This window comes from Chenopodium quinoa, unplaced genomic scaffold (assembly GCF_001683475.1).
Source record: "Chenopodium quinoa cultivar QQ74 unplaced genomic scaffold, ASM168347v1, whole genome shotgun sequence".
In the NCBI taxonomy this organism is placed as follows: domain Eukaryota; kingdom Viridiplantae; phylum Streptophyta; class Magnoliopsida; order Caryophyllales; family Amaranthaceae; genus Chenopodium; species Chenopodium quinoa.
This window is the reverse complement of record NW_018744537.1, coordinates 1,001,086-1,019,077: the sequence shown is the minus strand read 5'-3', so window position 1 is coordinate 1,019,077 and position 17,992 is coordinate 1,001,086. Positions and strand designations below refer to the sequence as shown.

The 17,992-nt window shown below is 41.8% G+C and overlaps 2 protein-coding genes and 1 long non-coding RNA gene across 3 annotated transcripts; 1 reads left to right on the top strand and 2 right to left on the bottom strand.

Moving 5' to 3' along the window:
* Positions 1-6: 6 nt before the first annotated feature.
* Positions 7-2,988, bottom strand: LOC110698916 (receptor kinase-like protein Xa21). Its single transcript, XM_021876422.1, has 6 exons — positions 2,701-2,988; positions 2,370-2,554; positions 1,295-1,553; positions 1,112-1,202; positions 334-960; positions 7-197 (listed from the first exon to the last, which is right to left on the bottom strand). The coding sequence occupies exons 1-6, from the start codon at positions 2,986-2,988 to the stop codon at positions 7-9; spliced, it is 1,641 nt and encodes a 546-aa protein (XP_021732114.1).
* Positions 2,989-5,585: 2,597 nt separating this feature from the next.
* On the bottom strand, positions 5,586-7,619 carry LOC110698508 (probable LRR receptor-like serine/threonine-protein kinase At3g47570). Its single transcript, XM_021875949.1, has 3 exons — positions 6,457-7,619; positions 5,968-6,345; positions 5,586-5,857 (listed from the first exon to the last, which is right to left on the bottom strand). The coding sequence occupies exons 1-3, from the start codon at positions 7,520-7,522 to the stop codon at positions 5,844-5,846; spliced, it is 1,458 nt and encodes a 485-aa protein (XP_021731641.1). The 5' UTR covers positions 7,523-7,619; the 3' UTR covers positions 5,586-5,843.
* Positions 7,620-15,139: 7,520 nt separating this feature from the next.
* Positions 15,140-16,999, top strand: LOC110698507. Its single transcript, XR_002506750.1, has 2 exons — positions 15,140-15,443; positions 16,777-16,999. It is a non-coding gene; the product is annotated as an uncharacterized LOC110698507 (long non-coding RNA).
* Positions 17,000-17,992: the final 993 nt, after the last annotated feature.

Genomic DNA, 17,992 nt, shown 5'->3' with positions numbered 1-17,992 from the left:
CTACGTCTAAAAAAGAAAAAGATTATCTAAAATTTCGGTCACCCCTTCAGGAAGAGCTGCTTTCACAAAGGTATGGAGGTTCATACCCCCTTTAAACATTTCATTAGTAGGCCTCTTTCCGGTAAACAATTCCATTAACAAAATTCCAAAACTATAGACATCGCCGTGAGTAGATGCTTCATTTCCCAAACCGTATTCTGCATTAAGTCATACCTCAAATGTTATATGACCAGGAATATTGATTAAGGTGAATGTAACAAAATTAAAGCTTAATGGATTTATGATTAGAGATCAACTATGTAGAAAACGCTACGGATGTGAGTAGCTCATTACCTGGAGGAGCATGGCCAATAGTTCCCCTGAAACCGATAGAGTTGGACTGATTTGCAGAGCTATTAACGTCCCCTGAAAGAAATTTAGCCAAACCAAAGTCACCAAGATGTGCGACCATCTCATTATCAAGGAGAACATTGCTTGGTTTGAGGTCACAATGAACTATAGATGCCCCACAATTATGATGAAGATACTCTAAAGCAAATGCAACATCCACTGCAATATCAAGTCTGTGGCGGAAATTTAAGGTCCTTGGTGCATCTTGAAGCCTCCTTATTGTTCTTGCTGGATGCAACCAATCATCTAAACTCCCATTCACCATGTACGCGTAATCCAAAGCCATAAAACCGTTTCCTTGATAATCAACACTTGAACAAGCTGATATCACCTTGACAAGATTCCGATGTCTGATGTTTCGAAGGACTTCACATTCTGCCATAAAACTCTTGCAACCACCATGATGCTCGAGTTTGAATACCTTGATTGCAGCTGTTGATATATTGTCGTCAAAATTTCTCTTATACACAACCCCAAATGTACCACTGCCAATCAAATTTTCCCCAGAGAAGCCATTTGTGGCTTTAAGAAGGGTTTGGTACGACAAATTTGGAAGATGTCTTAGTTCCCCTTTTGTGCCGGAAGATGTATAGCACATATAATGCCACCAGTGTAGTAACTCCGGAAAATGTAGAAAGAAAAATCACGGTTAATTTCCTCCACGATCTTCTTTTCCAAGTATTATTGAAATTGCAGTGGGGCAGCTTTAACTGAGGTATACCTCCACAGAGCCTATTGTTTCCATGGACCGAAAAGGCTGTTAGATTGCTGAAGACTCCATCACTAGGTACTGCACCCTCAAGTACTTGCAGCTGCAAACTTATAAGAAAATTTAGAATTTTGCCTGATAATTTATTTCGTGACAACTTCAAAACACGAAGACCCTTTAATGTCACCAATGCACCTCCATCCCTAGCATGTCTAACGCAATGCAGCTACTAAGGGAGCTTGGTATCTCACCAGAGAGCATGTTTATAGAAACATTAAGCACCTCAAGATTATTCAATTGCTCTACTTCTTCCGGGAGAGACCCAACTAGGCAGTTGTTAGATAGATCAAGTAGCATAGACAAGGTAGAAAGGCTAAAAAGTTGTGAGGGAATTCTCCCACTTAGTTTATTATGGGAAAGATCTAATCCTATAGCTGCAGCTGCATCAACACAACTATATCCACATATGTTAAGTAATAAAGTAAAATCCACAAAAATCATCATGAAATAGAATACTCTAACATAAATTACAGGTTGTAGAGAAGAATTGCGTGATTTTCAAATGCAGAAGATGCAACAATAGTTGATAAAGCTTAAGCAATTTCTACAACTGATATTGTACTATGGCATTAGCAAGAGTATGCCCATATCAACACCATGCACTGATAATCATGCTGCAACATAAAATAACTATTACTTTGGCAATCTGAAGAAAAAAAAAGGTAACTTTAAAGATGCAAACTATAAAGATATGGCATAAAATAAAATCATGAATATTGTCGCACTGGTTCAATAAATTAAAATTGACATCAGATGTTTTTCTTCCATCTAAAAACAAAGAACAGCATGATTCACTTGGTGGGTTAGAGCCCTCAAGTGGCGTTTTACTACGCTCCGAGAAATTCCCCCGGAAATGACAAGAATATCAAGGGTGTCCTTGTCTTGCTGCTTGCCTTTTTTCTGGAGAAAATCAAGATCTTGTCGAGAGTCTCTCTCGGCTTTTTTCTCCTCGCGATCCACGAGGTATTTCTTTAAATAGCCTTTTCGAACCAGGTCTTCGATCTGGTCCTTCAGCTGGAGGCAGTCCTCGGTGTGATGTCCGGGAGACTCGTGGAACTCACACCATCAGTCTTTGCCCTTTTGCTGATGCCACGGTGGCAGCGGCCGAGGCTTCTTGAACCTCCCCTCGTCCCTTGTCGTGCTGTAGATTTTAGCACGAGGAAGAGTAAGGGGAGTGTATGAATCGTATCTCCCCGCATAGGGGACAAACTTTTCTTTCTCCGGCTCGGCAGTCGAGGACGAATCTGAGGCCTTGGCCTTCCCTTTCCTCAATGTTGGGCCTTCGGACAGTTGTCCTTTAGCTTTCTCAGTCCCTGGTTGGGACTGAGATTTTACCTTGTTCCATTCTTCGGCTCGGATAAATTTATCCGAGGCATCCAAAGCTTCCTCCAAGGTCTGCGGGGGATGCATGACCATGAATTTCAGGATTTTTCCAGCTTACAGACCATTCCATAGTGCAAATACGGCAAGGCCTTGATCCAGACTTATAATTCTGGATGACTCGTTGCTGAAACGAGTCAGATAATCGCGGAGGCTTTCACCTTCGATTGCTGCAGACTCATCAGCTCTGCAGTTATCTTTTCTCGGCGGTTAGCCGTGGAAAATTTTCTCTTGAATTTGTTGGAAAGGTCTTTCCAACCAGATATAGAGCCTTCTTTTACTCCTTTGGTGATCCACGATTGTGCAACACCTTTGAGGGTTGTTGGAAAATACTTGCACCAGGTCGCCTCGGACCTGGGGTTAAGATACATGTGCCCCTCGTAAGAGGCAATGTGATCCTTTGGGTCCGAGGTGCCATCGTAAGTAATGTGCCCCGGTATTTTCACCATCGACACATGCTCTTCTAATATCCAACTTTGGAGGGCGAGCTTGTAGGGACCATTACGGCCTTCCCCTTTTGCTTGGCCAAAGGGACCTCACTTCATCCTCTTAGAGAGGTGGAAGTGGTTTTCGTCTGTGGCCGAGACAATTCGGTGTATGACCCGGTCTTTTCTGGGAAGGTGAGGCGGCTATGCACGTTCACCTCCCTTGAGCCTAAGCGTTCATGAACGCTTCGACGAGCAGACTCCTTGTATGTGGAGGTAGTATTGTTGCTTCGGAAACTCATTGAGTCCCGAGTTTCAGAATGGTCGAAGAAATGAGGGTTCTTCTTCCTTTCCTTATTAGTGTACCATGTGTCCTCCTGCCACTTGTTCCCAAGCTCCTTGTAGGATGGAACTTGTCCATCCTTCTCTTGATCGATTCTCCTTTTTAGGTTTCTCGGCAGAAGAGATGAAGACTCAGGAGGTGTTGGTTGGAGTTGACCCCCTTGGGCCTTAAGGAACTCCATGCAAACCGCCACGGCCCTGTCCACTTCCTCTCTAGAGGGCCCCGATAGAGGGGTCTCTTTCGGCCGGGACCGAGAACGCAGGCTGTTGTTTGGTGAAGGACTCCTCGCATTAGACCCACTCGGCCTAGGTGAGACTGTTGGCTGTCGAGTTTGGTGCGAGGATGAGTCTCTTGAAGCCTCCCTTTCCTGAGAATTGGAGGCTCTTGAAGCCTCCCTTTCTTGAGAATTGGGAGCTCTTGAGGAAGGAGAGGATGGCTCCGGTGACGGTGAAATCGAGTGATGCTCCCTCACCGTGATCATGTCCTTTTCCTTCCTTGAGGGGGTATGACCGCCCCTCTTTCTAGCACTTTTGGTACTCTTGCCACTCTTAGTCATGCTTTTCACTAGGAGTGATGGATTTTTGGCTTGATTTTATGTATCCTCCCCACAGACGACGCCAAATTATTTTTGTATAAAAAAACAATAGGACCTTCAGCAGACCCTTTTAAGGTGGAGAAGACGGGTCTCGGTCCAAAGAACACTGGAGCCGAGGATTTCCTGCACAGCAAAGAACACGTAAACTAGCCTCGGGGGTGGTTGCCAAGGAAGGCCCCTCCGATGCTAAAGTCAGTTCAATTAAGAGAGAATGCTATGCAAGAGATTTAGTGCTTGAGGTTTTAGTTGCATGAATGTAAAATGATGTAATTGATGGCTTTTATACCTGGACTCAATTGAGGAGAATTGGGCCCCTGGAGTCAGATGGGATGACCACATTGACTGGGCTTTTGATGACCTTAGCATACTTTTGGAGAGTTGAACCTTGCTTTGGGCTTGAGTTGAATTATTTGGACTTGGCCCAATTAGATGGACTGAATTGGACCCAAACATATGATATATGGTTGCTTTTGCCTTTGAAGTTAACTTCCAACTATTTGTCATGAAGAAAAGCAGGATAATAGTTACTGGAGTAACATGATTTCACTTGTTAGCTGGAAATTGGAACTTTTGGTTGTTGTGAGCTCGAAATAGCTCGGTTTTGAGTTAATGGTACTGCGTTCTTTTGGAGTTGGAACCGATCATCTAAATTTCTAAGATTACGGACTGCTAAACAAAGGTTCGTTTTCTTAACTCTACTTCTCAGAAGATCTGTTCACTATGCTTTTTTGTTTTGTTTCTGCTTCTTGGTTTAGCTGCAAACAGCCAAACATTACGGAAATTTATGCAAGTTGATTTCATGTTTAGTTGTTCGAATGATGGCAAGCTCTAGCCTTTTTTCTTTTCAGAGTAGTGATTAAGAACATCCTATCATAGGCAGCAGAGTAATATGCATGTAATACATTGAAGGGCCTTTGAAATGATTATTGAAAGAATGACATGCATTTTTGGTTCAATAATCATCTTCAAATTGTTGGTACTTTAGGTTTTAGAGAGAAATATTAGCTTTCATGTCGTTTAGTTTAGAGTTGGAGGGCAAAGTGGCCTGGGTTTATTAGCTTTCCTCTCACATTTTTTTTTTTTTTTTGATACTTTGATTTCATATGAAATTTATGAATGGAAATATTGCTGCTTGGCTTCTATTTTCTTAATGCTAGTATGTTAACATTAGTCGTCTGTGCCTTTAAAGATGAAATTTCATTCAGATAAGCTAAGCTTGGTCACGGACTGATAAAATAAGTTTGGGTGAACTTGATCACCCTCTTGTTCCTGCACCCAGAAGAAAAGCAAATGAAGTCTAATTCTGAATTAAAAACTAGTCATTACATAAATAATCCTGTGGTTTTTTTAATCTTTTTATTATCATAGGGTAGCTGGAACATTATCTGCACGAATACTCCTTTGTTGCAATCTAGTTCCAAGAAGCTTGTTTCTGATTGATGTTAGCTTTGTGGTGACATCACTCATATCCAGCCTTTCTCGTGGGACCTCAGTTGAGCAAGACAACGCGATTTCAAGTTTGACTTGGAAAGTTTCTTCCATGGAATTTTTCTCAAACTTTTCAATAGTTAATCATATATAATCATTAATAGTAATCCAACATGACTCGGTTGGTTTGGTAAATATGCTTAATTAGCTACATACATTTTGTACGAGTATTGAAAGATATGCCAGTGAATAATGTATCTGATCACACAGTATATAGATAAGGAACTAAAATTGTTTATTGTGATACAAACAAAAAGCTTAAAGGAGAAAAACCATCAAATGATTCAAAGACTGTAATCTGAAGTAGATAGTTGCTCTACTGTTCAGATCTTAAGTCAGAACACTGTAAGGGGAAAAGAAAAAAATAAGAAACAAGAGCAAGATTCTTTTTAAGAGAAGTCACAGATACATAGAAAGCTTGGTCATGAGCTGGTAATATTAGAGAGATCTTGATCACCATCGTGTTCCTGCAACCAGAAGAAAAACTAATGAAGTCTAACTGATATTAAAAACTGTCATTACAGAAATAATTCTGCAGTTGCTCTTTTTATCATCATTATGGTAGTTAATACATTACCTGCACGAATTCTCCTTTGATCTAATCTAGTTCCAAGAAGCTTTTTTCTGATTGATGATAATTTTGCAGTGACATCACTCATATCCAACCTTTCTTGTGGGACCTCAGTTGAGCAAGACAATGCTATTCCAAGTACAGAAGTTAGTGCCTCCAACATTAACCTGCTATCGATCTCCTCAGAGTCTATGTCTTCAACAAGGGAGTGATCTACAATCTCGATCACTCGTTCAGGTAGAGCTTCTTTCACATAGTCATGAAGGCTTATTCCTTCACTGAACATATCATTAGTAGGCCTTTTTCCTGTGATCATCTCCAGTAGTAGAATTCCAAAACTATAGACATCACCATTGGTAGACGCCTCATTTCCCAAACCATATTCTGCCAAAAAATTTAAAAAATATTAGAAGAATCTCGCAAATTACATGTACTAAAATACATAGAAATAGGATAAATGAATAAGATATTGATTAGCCAGTTATTATTATTTACCTGGTGGAGCGTAACCAACAGTTCCCCTGACTCCAAGAGAGCTGGATTGATTTGCAATAGAGCTACTGATGCTTTCCGAGAGAAATTTAGCCAACCCAAAGTCGCTGACATGTGCAACCAATTCTTCATCTAGTAGGACATTGCTTGGCTTGAGATCACAATGAATTATGGGTGCACCACAATTATGATGAAGATACTCCAACGCACTAGCAACATCAACTACAATATCAAGTCTTTGTCGTAGACTTAACCTAGGTGCAGTATCTGTGTCCTCAACCACATCAATTGCCACTGGATGCAACCACTCTTCTAAGCTTCCTCTAACCATGTACTCATAAACCAAAGCCTTGAAGTCATTCCCTTGATAGTCAACACTTGAGCAAGCAGTAATGACCTTGATCAAATTCCGATGTCTTATAGTCCGGAGGACTCCACATTCAGCCATAAAACTCTTCGAAGCACCATGCTGCTCTAGGTTGAAAATCTTGATTGCAATAATGGATGTTTCCACAAGGTCATGAAGGATTCCCTTGTATACAGCCCCAAATGTGCCTCTCCCAATCAAATTGTCAAAAGAAAACCCATTTGTGGCTTTTAAAAGGGTTTGGTAAGACAAGTTTGGATAGTTCTCTGAAAAATTACCCAAGAATGTGGGTAATTTAGTCTTCTTTTTATACCGATAGATGTATAATGACACAAATATTGTCACCATCGATATAATTCCAAGAAGGCCGAAAACAATACCAAGTATTAATCTTTTATTGTGACCTTGTCTTTTTTTCTGGTTCTTTTTGTTGCATTTAGGAAGCTTCAACTCCGGTCGACCTCCACACAATCCCCTAATTCCATCTAGTGAAAGACCTGTTGCATTACTAAAAATTCCACCAGTGGGTACTTCACCTTCGAGCTTGCTATTGTATGATAGATTCAGCATTTGCAATGGAAGGCTCTCCAAAAATTGCGGAATTTTACCTGATAAATTGTTTTTAGACAAATCCAACTCATTGAGACCTTTCAATTCGCTCAATGCATCAGGAATGGCGCCTTGAAGAAAATTTCCATCCATGTACAGATTCGTCAACTCTACACAACTACTGAGTGTGCTTGGTATTTCACCGGACAACGTGTTTCCTGTAACGCGAAGCAAACCTAGATTCTTGAGTTGCCCTACTTCTTCAGGAATGGACCCACTTAACTTGTTGAATGATAGAAGAAGACCAATGGATAAGGTAGAGAGATCAAAAAGTTGTGAGGGTATTTTACCACTGAGGCGGTTGAAAGACAGATCCATGCGTAGTAGGTTTTTACAATTTCCTAGAGTTGAAGGAATTTGGCCAACAAGATTATTATTATTTAGAGTTAGAATAGTCATCTTTGTTAAGTTCCCGATAGAGAATGGTATTTTCCCTGACAATTGGTTAGCATCTAAACATAATTTGCCCAAATTATGGAGCCTTCCTATGCCTCGAGGTATGACACCAGAAAGTTGGTTACCGAAAGCAATAAATACTGTCAGGTATTCAAGGTTTTCAATGCAAGCTGGAATCTGTCCGCCTATATGATTATCAGCAATTCCTAAATAGGAAAGCATTGAGAAATTACAGAAGATCTTAGGGAAATTTCCTGAAAAAATATTACTATTTATTTCTAGTACTTGTAAATTAGTTGCATTGGCCAACGAATATGCAAAGTTCAAATCCCCAGCTTGGCCATGCCCTAGTAAGTTAAGGCCAAGAGAAAGTCTTGAGAGATTTGCTAATTTGTGCAGAGAAGGAACTTGTCCAGTCAGATTGTTAGCATCTAACTGAAGAACCATTAGACCTGAGGAATTGGATATAGAAGTAGGAATTGATCCGGTGAATTTATTAAAGAGAATGGAGAACCACTGCAGATTTGGAAGTTTGTTGCCCAAATCTGAAGGAAGGCTTCCCTCCAAGTTATTAAATCCTAAATCAAAATTCTCTAAGAGCGTGAGGTTGAAGATTGAAGATGGGACTATCCCTGATAACATGTTCCCTCCAAGTGAGAGCAATGTTAATTTATTCAATTTGCCTAATGTCACGGTCCGAGTGATTCAACACCAGATCGTGCGGCGCGCTCTCGTCTTTTGGCGACAAGGGCGCAAGCCTAAAGCAAGGAGGTTCGTGAGCACACAGCAACACGGACCTACGGTGTCTCAAGAGGGCGCACGAGAACAACGAGTGCGGAGTCGGGGCTTGTGACGGCCGATACTTCGAAGCGGGCACAAGCGGAACCGACGAAAATGAGGACGTCTCTAGGGTCTCTTGGTTTGGTGGGGGATGCTTTAAAACAAGGAAAGCACAATATCTATAAAGGCTTAAACAACACACAAGTCTTAAAGCAATAACAACGGGGTAGAGAGCTTTGATTGAATAACCATTCGCTCCCTAAAGAGCTTTATATTGCATTAGTAGAGAATTACAAGTGAACGTTGAAATGACAGTAACACAATAATTCTCCCTAGGGTCTAGAAAAATAAAAAGAAAGACTAAAGAGACATTACATAAGGAAAATATAAGGAAAATAAAGAAGAATACATAACAAAGAGGTTGGATTCTAACATCCTCCCCCACTTAAGTCGTCGACGTCCTCGTCGACTTACAAAATCTACACGAAGATCTTAGCAGCTTCAGTCTTCTGTTGTAGGGGTGGCTCTTGTCCTGGTTCTGATGTTGGCGCGGTAGCTGACGTTGCGGTTGCTGTCGTCGGGATCTGGATGGTAGGGTTTTAGACGACTAACGTGGAAGACGGGGTGAATCCTCATCCACGCAGGCGGTTCTACCTTGTATGCGTTCTTCCCAATCCGTTTAGTGATGCGGATGGGGCCTTCATATTTCCGAATGAGGCGACGATCTCTCCCTCTGAGAAACTTCAGCTGTTCTGGTAAGACCTTCACCATCACCATGTCCCCAATAGCAAAATCAACTGGCCTTCTGTTTTGATCAGCCCATTTCTTCATCCGGCGCGATGCTCGCTCTAGGTAGGCTTTTGCAATGTCGGTGTTTTGCTTCCACTCTCTTGTAAAATCTCGAGCCTGAGCACTCCTACCGCCCTCCCAGTCAGCCACTGTGTGCGGGAGGAGAGGTTGTTGACCCATGACCAACTCAAAGGGGCTTTTGTTGGAAGAAGAACTCCTTTGAGCGTTGAAGCAAAGTTGTGCGACGTCCAAGAGTCTCACCCAATCTTTCTGGTTGGCGCTCACAAAGTGACGTAAGTATTCCTCGAGAAGCCCATTGAATCTCTCTGTCTGCCCATCAGATTGAGGGTGGTGGCTTGACGACATGTTGAGGTCAGACCCCATCATTTGGAATAGCTCAGACCAGAATATGCTCGTGAATCTGGTATCCCTGTTGCTTACTATGCTCTTTGGCAATCCCCAGTACTTCACAATATGCTTAAAGAAGAGAGATGCCGTTTCTTCTGCTCCGCAAGCCTTCTGCAAGGGTACAAACGTTGCGTATTTTGAGAACCTGTCTATCACCACCATGATAGAAGAGAACTGGCCAACCTTCGGGAGGCCACTAATGAAGTCCATCGACACACTCTCCCACGGTCGAGTTGGTACAGGAAGAGGTTCAAGGAGGCCCCCGGGCTTCTGTCTGTCAACCTTGTCTTGCTGGCACACAAGGCAGGTTTTGGTGTAGCTCATCACATCTTCCTTCATTCCTGGCCAGTAGTACCCCATCGCGAGTAGACTGAGGGTTCTCTGCCAACCTGGATGTCCCGCCCACAGCGTATCATGGCATTCCTTCAACAACATTTTCCTCAATCCCCCTGCTTTGGGGATGAACAGCTTTGTACCTTTGGTCATCTTCCAACCAAAAGCGTCTAGTCTTCCCTTCTTCAATCATCCTTGTTATGGTTTTTGTCATCGGATCATCTGGGAGATAAGCACGAACTTGATCTCTAACGGATGTGGCAATGTTGTTTGCCGTCATTGGCGCTAACTTGTACATCGCAGCAAGATCGGCCCGCCTACTCAGGGCATCGGCAACTCTATTGCTGGATCCCGTTCTATAGGTGAACTCCACGTCGAACTCAGCTAAGTCCTCCTGCCACCGAGCTTGTTTTCCTGTCAGCTTGGGTTGGGTGAGAAAGTGACTCGCCGCGGTGTTGTCTGTGCGGACGGTAAACTTTGACCCCAACAAGTAGTGCCTCCATCCTCTTAGGCAGTGCACAATGGCTAGTAGCTCCTTTTCTTGTGCCGCATACCTTCTCTCCGCATTATTCAGCTTCCTACTTTCGAATGCAATAGGATGTCCTTCTTGGAGGAGCACTCCTCCTAAAGCAAAATCCGAAGCATCCGTCTCGACCACAAATGGTTTGGTGATGTCTGGAAGGGCAAGGACCGGCTCCTTCACCATTGCTTCTTTCAACTTCTGGAAAGCTTCCTTCTGGGGCCCTGACCATTCCCAACGACAATCTTTCCTCAATAGGTCGGTGAGGGGACTTGCGATCTCTGAGTATCCCTTAATGAATCTTCTATAATAGTTCGCCAGTCCTAGAAAGGATCGCAGCTCAGAGGGGTTCTTGGGATCCCGCCAATCGCGAACAGCACATATCTTCTTTGGGTCCATCCTCAATCGACCCTTCCCCACAAAGTGTCCAAGAAATCCGACTTCTTCCTGCGCAAAGGCACACTTTTCTCGTTTCACAAAAAGGTGATGTTCTCTCAGCTTCTCGAAGACCAATCTTAGGTGCTCGAGGTGCTCCTCCAAAGTCTTGCTGTAGACAACGATGTCATCGAGGTACACGACCACAAACTTGTCTAAGTACTCTCGAAATACTTGGTTCATCAGAGTACAGAACGTAGCAGGTGCATTCGTCAAGCCGAAGGGCATGACTAGCCATTCGTATGCCCCGTATCTCGTCACACAAGCAGTTTTTGGTTCATCTCCTTCGGCGATACGAACTTGGTGATAGCCAGACTTCAAGTCTAGCTTTGTAAAGTACACTGCATCCCCTAACTGATCGAACAAATCCGCCACCAAAGGGATAGGGTAGTGATTGCGCACCGTAACCTTATTTAATGCTCGGTAGTCGATACACAATCGAAGACTTCCATCTTGTTTTTTCTGAAAAAGCACAGGAACCCCATAAGGAGCCTTTGATGGGCGGATGAAGCCTGCCTCAAGCAAGTCCTCCAATTGTTTCCGGAGTTCAGCCAATTCTGGGGGGGCCATGCGATAAGGGCTTCGTGCTGGGGGTTTCGCCCCTGGAACCAGCTCAATCTCATGGTCCACTGTCCTTCTAGGTGGGAGAACTTTTGGTAGGTCTTTCGGGAGGAGATCCTGGAACTCTGATAGTAGCTCGGCAACTGCAGGCGGAAAGTCTCCACTTGCTTCATCTTCCTTCGTGGAAAGTGTTGCTAGGAACGTGGGCTCGTTCCTCTTCAACCCCTTCTCCAATTGCATTGCTGAAAGGAGGGGCCCTTTCGGCCCTTTTCCCGAATCGCAGGTTCGGAGGAGACATGGTTGCTGCCCGGGCACCAGAATAGATCTAAGATGCGGCATCGGGACTGCCTTACTAAAGTGTAAGAAGTCCATGCCGAGCACCAAGCTGAAGTCGTCCATTGGCGCAACGGTAAAGTCCACCTGTCCGCTCCAATCTCCCAGCTTCATTGTTACTTTCTTGGCAACGCCGTGGATCGGTTTGGCAACTGAATTCACCGCTTTCATACTGCCTCCTTCTGGTAGGAGCTTCAACCCAAGTCTTTTTGCCTCCTTTTCTGAAATGAAGTTGTGGGTAGCACTGGTATCCACCATGGCACGAGTTTCCTTTCCGTTTACCAACGCATTCACATACATCAATCCAGAGTTTTTGGGTTGGCCCTCAGAGCCTTCTCTTCCCATAGCGCACATCATGCGAATGGCCCCCAGTCTGGAATGTTCTCCTTCACTAGGTACTACCTCATCGGCTTCTTCACCCTCGGGGTTTTCTAAGGACATGGAGGACAGTTTCTTTTGGAGATTGTCAATTTCTCCCTTGTGTCGACATTCAAACCACTTGTGCGGTCCTCTGCAAAGGATACACGTCAATGGCCTGGCTGTCGAAGATGAACTAGGGGTGCTTCCTCTACTAGAGAAGGAAGAAGCTCCACTTTTCCGAGAGTCTTCTCCCCCACTCCTATTGTATCTATTGTTCGAGTTGTTGGAGCTCACTTGCGAGCCATGTCCGGAGTTCCTAGGAGGGTTCGGTGTCGGCCCGCTATTCCCTTTCTTCAAACCTTGTCCTTTCTCTGAGGAGTAGTCCATCAACCTTTCGGCTGCAACGATGGCTCCCGATAAAGTATCAATCTTTTGGCGCCAAATTTCTCTTTGGGCCCATTCCTTAAGACCACGCACAAAGTTGAATAGGCGATCTTCCTCGGACATATTGTGGATCTCCAACATGCACGCTGAAAACTCTTTGACATACTCCCGGATGGAACCCTTATGCTGCAAAGCAGCGAGCTTGGTGCGAGCAACAAACTCGGTATTCTCGGGATAAAATTGGGCCATCAGCTCTTTCTTCAGATCCTCCCAAGTATCCACTGACGTCCTCTTAGCTTGGATGTCGGTGTACTTGGTGCGCCACCAAAGCTTTGCATCATCCACCAAATACATAGTGGCGGTATCAACTTTTAACTCATTCTCCAACTGACAGACCCGAAAGTATTGCTCCATGTCGAAAATGAAATTATCGACTTCTTTTGAATCTCTCGTGCCATTGAAGGTCCGGGGCTTGGGAGGTTTTATCTTGGCACCTCCACTTCCCCCGAGCCCTCTCTGGGCACGCATTAAGGTTGCACATTTATCATGTGCTTCATCAGCGACGCCTTGCACGAAGTTAAGTTGCTCCGTTAACCCATCCACAGTAGCGGCAAGCCTCTCTATTTGGTCGGCTTGTTTTATTACAATATCCTCGAGTTTGGGCAGCCTTTCTTCAAGCATAGCCCACTGTTCGGACTTGCCTTCAAGCCAAGCAAGTCTTTCCTCGAATGTGTATTCATGCATCTCTCCTTCTTCTGCCATCTCTACGGCAAACTTGGCTCTGATACCAAACTGTCACGGTCCGAGTGATTCAACACCAGATCGTGCGGCGCGCTCTCGTCTTTTGGCGACAAGGGCGCAAGCCTAAAGCAAGGAGGTTCGTGAGCACACAGCAACACGGACCTACGGTGTCTCAAGAGGGCGCACGAGAACAACGAGTGCGGAGTCGGGGCTTGTGACGGCCGATACTTCGAAGCGGGCACAAGCGGAACCGACGAAAATGAGGACGTCTCTAGGGTCTCTTGGTTTGGTGGGGGATGCTTTAAAACAAGGCAAGCACAATATCTATAAAGGCTTAAACAACACACAAGTCTTAAAGCAATAACAACGGGGTAGAGAGCTTTGATTGAATAACCATTCGCTCCCTAAAGAGCTTTATATTGCATTAGTAGAGAATTACAAGTGAACGTTGAAATGACAGTAACACAATAATTCTCCCTAGGGTCTAGAAAAATAAAAAGAAAGACTAAAGAGACATTACATAAGGAAAATATAAGGAAAATAAAGAAGAATACATAACAAAGAGGTTGGATTCTAACACCTAAGCTCTCTGGGATGCTTCCACTTAAGTTGTTGGACTCTAGGTAGATATAGTTGAGGGATGAAAAGTTCCCGAAAAATGAAGGGATGGTTCCTGTCAAGTTGTTTTTACCAAGACAAATATATTGTAGATGCACAAGGTAACTAATTTTAGATGGGATCTTTCCTACCAACCTGTTAACGCAGATATTGAGACCCGTGAGCCTTGAGCAAGCTGATATATTTGGTGGAATGTGGCCTTCAATTGCATTATTATCGAGCCGGAGATAGCGCAGTCGATGCAAGCGGCCTATTTCAGGAGGAATTGTACCACCCAAAATATTATTGTGCAGTAACAACGCCTTCAAGAAGCTTAAATTTCCAATAGATGGAGAGAGGAAACCTGTGAGCTTGGAAGAGTATAGTTCCAGCATCTTGACTCTCCGGCCTCGATGACATGTAATACCATGCCATTCACAGAAGTGGGTTGTATCATTCCACGAGCTCATAACCCCAAGAGGGTCACCTGTAATTTTAGCTTTGAAATCGAGCAATGCTAACCTGTCTGTTTCATTTGTCCCGGCGACGGAAAAATGAAGGCAGTACATGAAAGCAGTTGCCAAAATGATGAGGTAAAATGTAGAGAATGACATTATGCTAACTTATGGAAATAAAGCCTTCTCTGGTTTATGGAAATACAGATTTACAGACTAGTTTGGAAAGAACACTCTTAACTGACCAAGGCTAGTACATGTTCATAACTATTCTTTGCTATTTGGGGGACTTTATATAAAGTACATTACGGAGTTATTGTGTTTAGAACAAAGACTATGGTGGGACTGGTGAGTGACGACTTGACTCTAATTTCCAGCCCAAAAGGAAAAAATTAAATAAATTAGCAATGAAAATACAAGCAGACTAGAGAATTTTTAAGCTAGCTGAGTCATACACGCACTAGTACATGATTACATGTCAGTGTCCCTTGTAGGGGTGAAACAAATTCGGGTTAAAACCGAACCAAACCGAAAACCGAACCGAATAAGAAATATGGTTCGGTTTTTTTTCGGAAATGGTTCGGTTCGGTTTTTAAAAAAAAAAATAATTCGGTTTTCGGTTTGGTTTCGGTTTGAGGAAATAAAAAACCGAAAAAAACCGAAAACCGAAATTTTGGCCCAACATAAAAAAAACCCTTGGCCCAGCCCAAATTTACCCTAAGTATAAAATCAGAAAAAAAAAACCCTAAGTCCCTAACCCTCAATCCCTCATTCTCTCTCGGTCTCTCCTAGTCTCCTGACTTCCTCTCCTCTAATCCTCTTGCGAATTTCTCAGTTTCATTGCGAATCCAGATAGCTCACCTTTTCAGTTTCACTCTCCACCGTTGCCGTTCACCACTTCACCACTTCACCGTTCAGATTGGTGAGTGTTCGTTTGTTTTTTTGTTTTTTTTGGTTTGGTTTACTTGGATGTTTTTCTTGTATTCATGATTTTGATTCCAATTTTTATGCAATGCAATGGTTGTGTACTTGTATAGTTGTATTATGTAAATTCTTCTCTGTAACTTTTAATTTTGGTAATTTATTTCGAGGATATGTTTTTAACTAGTGTGTGTTTTAGAGCCTAGTAATTTATGGTTCTTACTCACCCAATCTCTCTCTTCTGAATTCAATTTCTCAGCATGTCATTGTTCAAGATTTTGCTTCATTATTCAAGACACGTCAAATTGGGTCAAATAAAATTGCTCAACAACAACTCATCATTTTCACATCTCACCCACCAAAAATTAAAAAAAAAAAAAGAAAAAACGAATGTGCTTTCGTGATGATCGATGATGAAGATTGATCTGCCTTTGCGATGATCTGATTTGATGTTGATAATTTTGATTTTTGATGGTCTGCTGGTTTTAATCTGGTGTAGTTGTCTTTTTATGATCAATAAAAGAAAAAAGGATCTAGTCATCTGATTTTTTGATGATGTGATCAATTTGGTTATTGAATTAGAGTAATTAAATTAGAGTAAGAAAAAAGAGAGAAGAATTTCGAACAAGTTGAAGCAATAAAGCAGCTTCTGAATTGTGATAATTGTCGCCCACCAATATTTTAAATTTTGTTTTCCCTTTTTTGTTTTAAAAAAGAAAAATTGTTTTCCTTTTTTTATACCAAACAAAAGGAAATTAATTGGTTGTTAATCGTTTACGTTTTCTTAGTAATACCAAACAACTAGTAAGGGTAACACTATACATTACCCTTTCCCCTCCTAATTTGTTTCCATTCCGTTACCTTTACAAAGTTGATACCAAACGCCCCCTTAGTTTCATGTGGGTTTTTTTTTTAATTTTTATTTTATTTTGGGGTAATTTAGTATGAATTAGTACTTTTAGTTCAACTTGAAGAGTTGATAATGATAAGTGTCATTCTCGTGTAAGAAGAATAGGAAATGGAAGTTTTTGTTTATTGGTAAATATATGGTACTCCCACATTAATTATTATGAGATTATTGTAATATATTGATTTTGCTTCTGGGGTAGCTTAATTTGAGCTATAATTTGTTGGGTTGAAGTGGTTTTTGTGCGAATTTGTGTTTTTTTTTGCTGTTTATACTTAGTTGTTTCTTCTTGTTGTGTTTTTTCTTCTGAACAATGGGTTTTGACTTCTGATTGCATTTTTTCATGTCTATGTCACAAATTTGAGTAAGCTGAAAAACTGACTTGTGAAATTGAGGATATATGGATGGAATGACAATTTCTTTGCAGTTGTAGGGTTCTATGCTGCTGAGTGCTGACCTGCTGTAATGATGTTGCTGCTGCCCTGCTGCTTGTTGCTACTGCTGTTAAACAATTGTTAAAGTTGTAATGTTGAACAATTTTATTTTTTTTTGGGATGAGGTGTTGAGCTTTTATAACTTTGAATTATAACTTTGAAGTTTTAGAACTTGTTAATGTTGTTTAAATCTCATTAAGCATTTATGCTACTACATATGTTGTTGAATATAATATTTATATGATTTAAGCCCACAAAAATTGCAGATTAAATCCCAAATAAACAAGGCCCAAAAAAATTCGGTTTGGTTCGGTTTTCTCTTTTGAAACCGAAATTTGTATGGTTTGGTTTGGTTTGGTTTGGTTTCAAAAGTAAAGTGGTGCGGTTTGGTTTCCAAAAACCAAAAACCGAACAAAAATTGCAGATTAAATCCCAAATAAACAAGGCCCAAAAAAATTCGGTTTGGTTCGGTTTTCTCTTTTGAAACCGAAATTTGTATGGTTTGGTTTGGTTTGGTTTCAAAAGTAAAGTGGTGCGGTTTGGTTTCCAAAAACCAAAAACCGAATTAGTGTGGTTCGGTTTCGGTTTGGCCTATAAACCAAACCGAAAACCGAACTTTCACCCCTAGTCCCTTGACACATCTAGACAATTACTCCCTCCATTCCTTAATTTTTGTCCCGGGGCAAAAATACGGGTCAAACTTTTAAAACTTTGACCATGAATTCTCGTTGATTTATAAGTGATAATATATTTATGTGGGATCTTGTGAGGCTGTGATCGCATACAACTATATACAAATAAACTGACCTGATATACGATTACAGAAAGTTTATTTTTCTTTCGCTCTCGGACAGCTCCGACAATTTCGTTGCTATTTCTCTATAAATAAAAGAGACGACTTGAAAATTGGAAATTTAGGATATACTAATACTTCATTTCTATGAAATTTTGTTTCATAATAAAATAAAATTGAAAATAACGTATGCGAACCACAACTTGGTTAGAGAAAGTCTAGTGCTATCAAAATCAGTCATAAGCCATACGTTCGGTAGTTTTGAAAATTCTTCTATTTCTTCCCTTCGTCACTAGTTCTCTACAATCTATTATTGGATTTATCATAAGAATTTCTCACATTGGTCAAGTCAATATCACTATAGAGTACTCCGTATATGCTATGGCATAAGTCATCTATTCCCTCTATCCCACAAT

Bases quoted from the DNA above. Each gene is read 5' to 3' on its own strand.
- LOC110698916 (XM_021876422.1), bottom strand. From the start codon at position 2,988: ATGGTGAAAATACCGGGGCACATTACTTACGATGGCACCTCGGACCCA. The intron at 2,555-2,700 runs GTGAAAGCCTCC...CATCCCCCGCAG, and splicing joins TGAGTCTGCAGCAATCGAAG to ACCTTGGAGGAAGCTTTGGA. The intron at 1,554-2,369 runs GTTTGTCCCCTA...ATGTGGATATAG, and splicing joins GCCGAGCCGGAGAAAGAAAA to TTGTGTTGATGCAGCTGCAG.
- LOC110698508 (XM_021875949.1), bottom strand. From the start codon at position 7,522: ATGGATGGAAATTTTCTTCAAGGCGCCATTCCTGATGCATTGAGCGAA. The intron at 6,346-6,456 runs GTAAATAATAAT...ATTTTTTGGCAG, and splicing joins TGTTGGTTACGCTCCACCAG to AATATGGTTTGGGAAATGAG.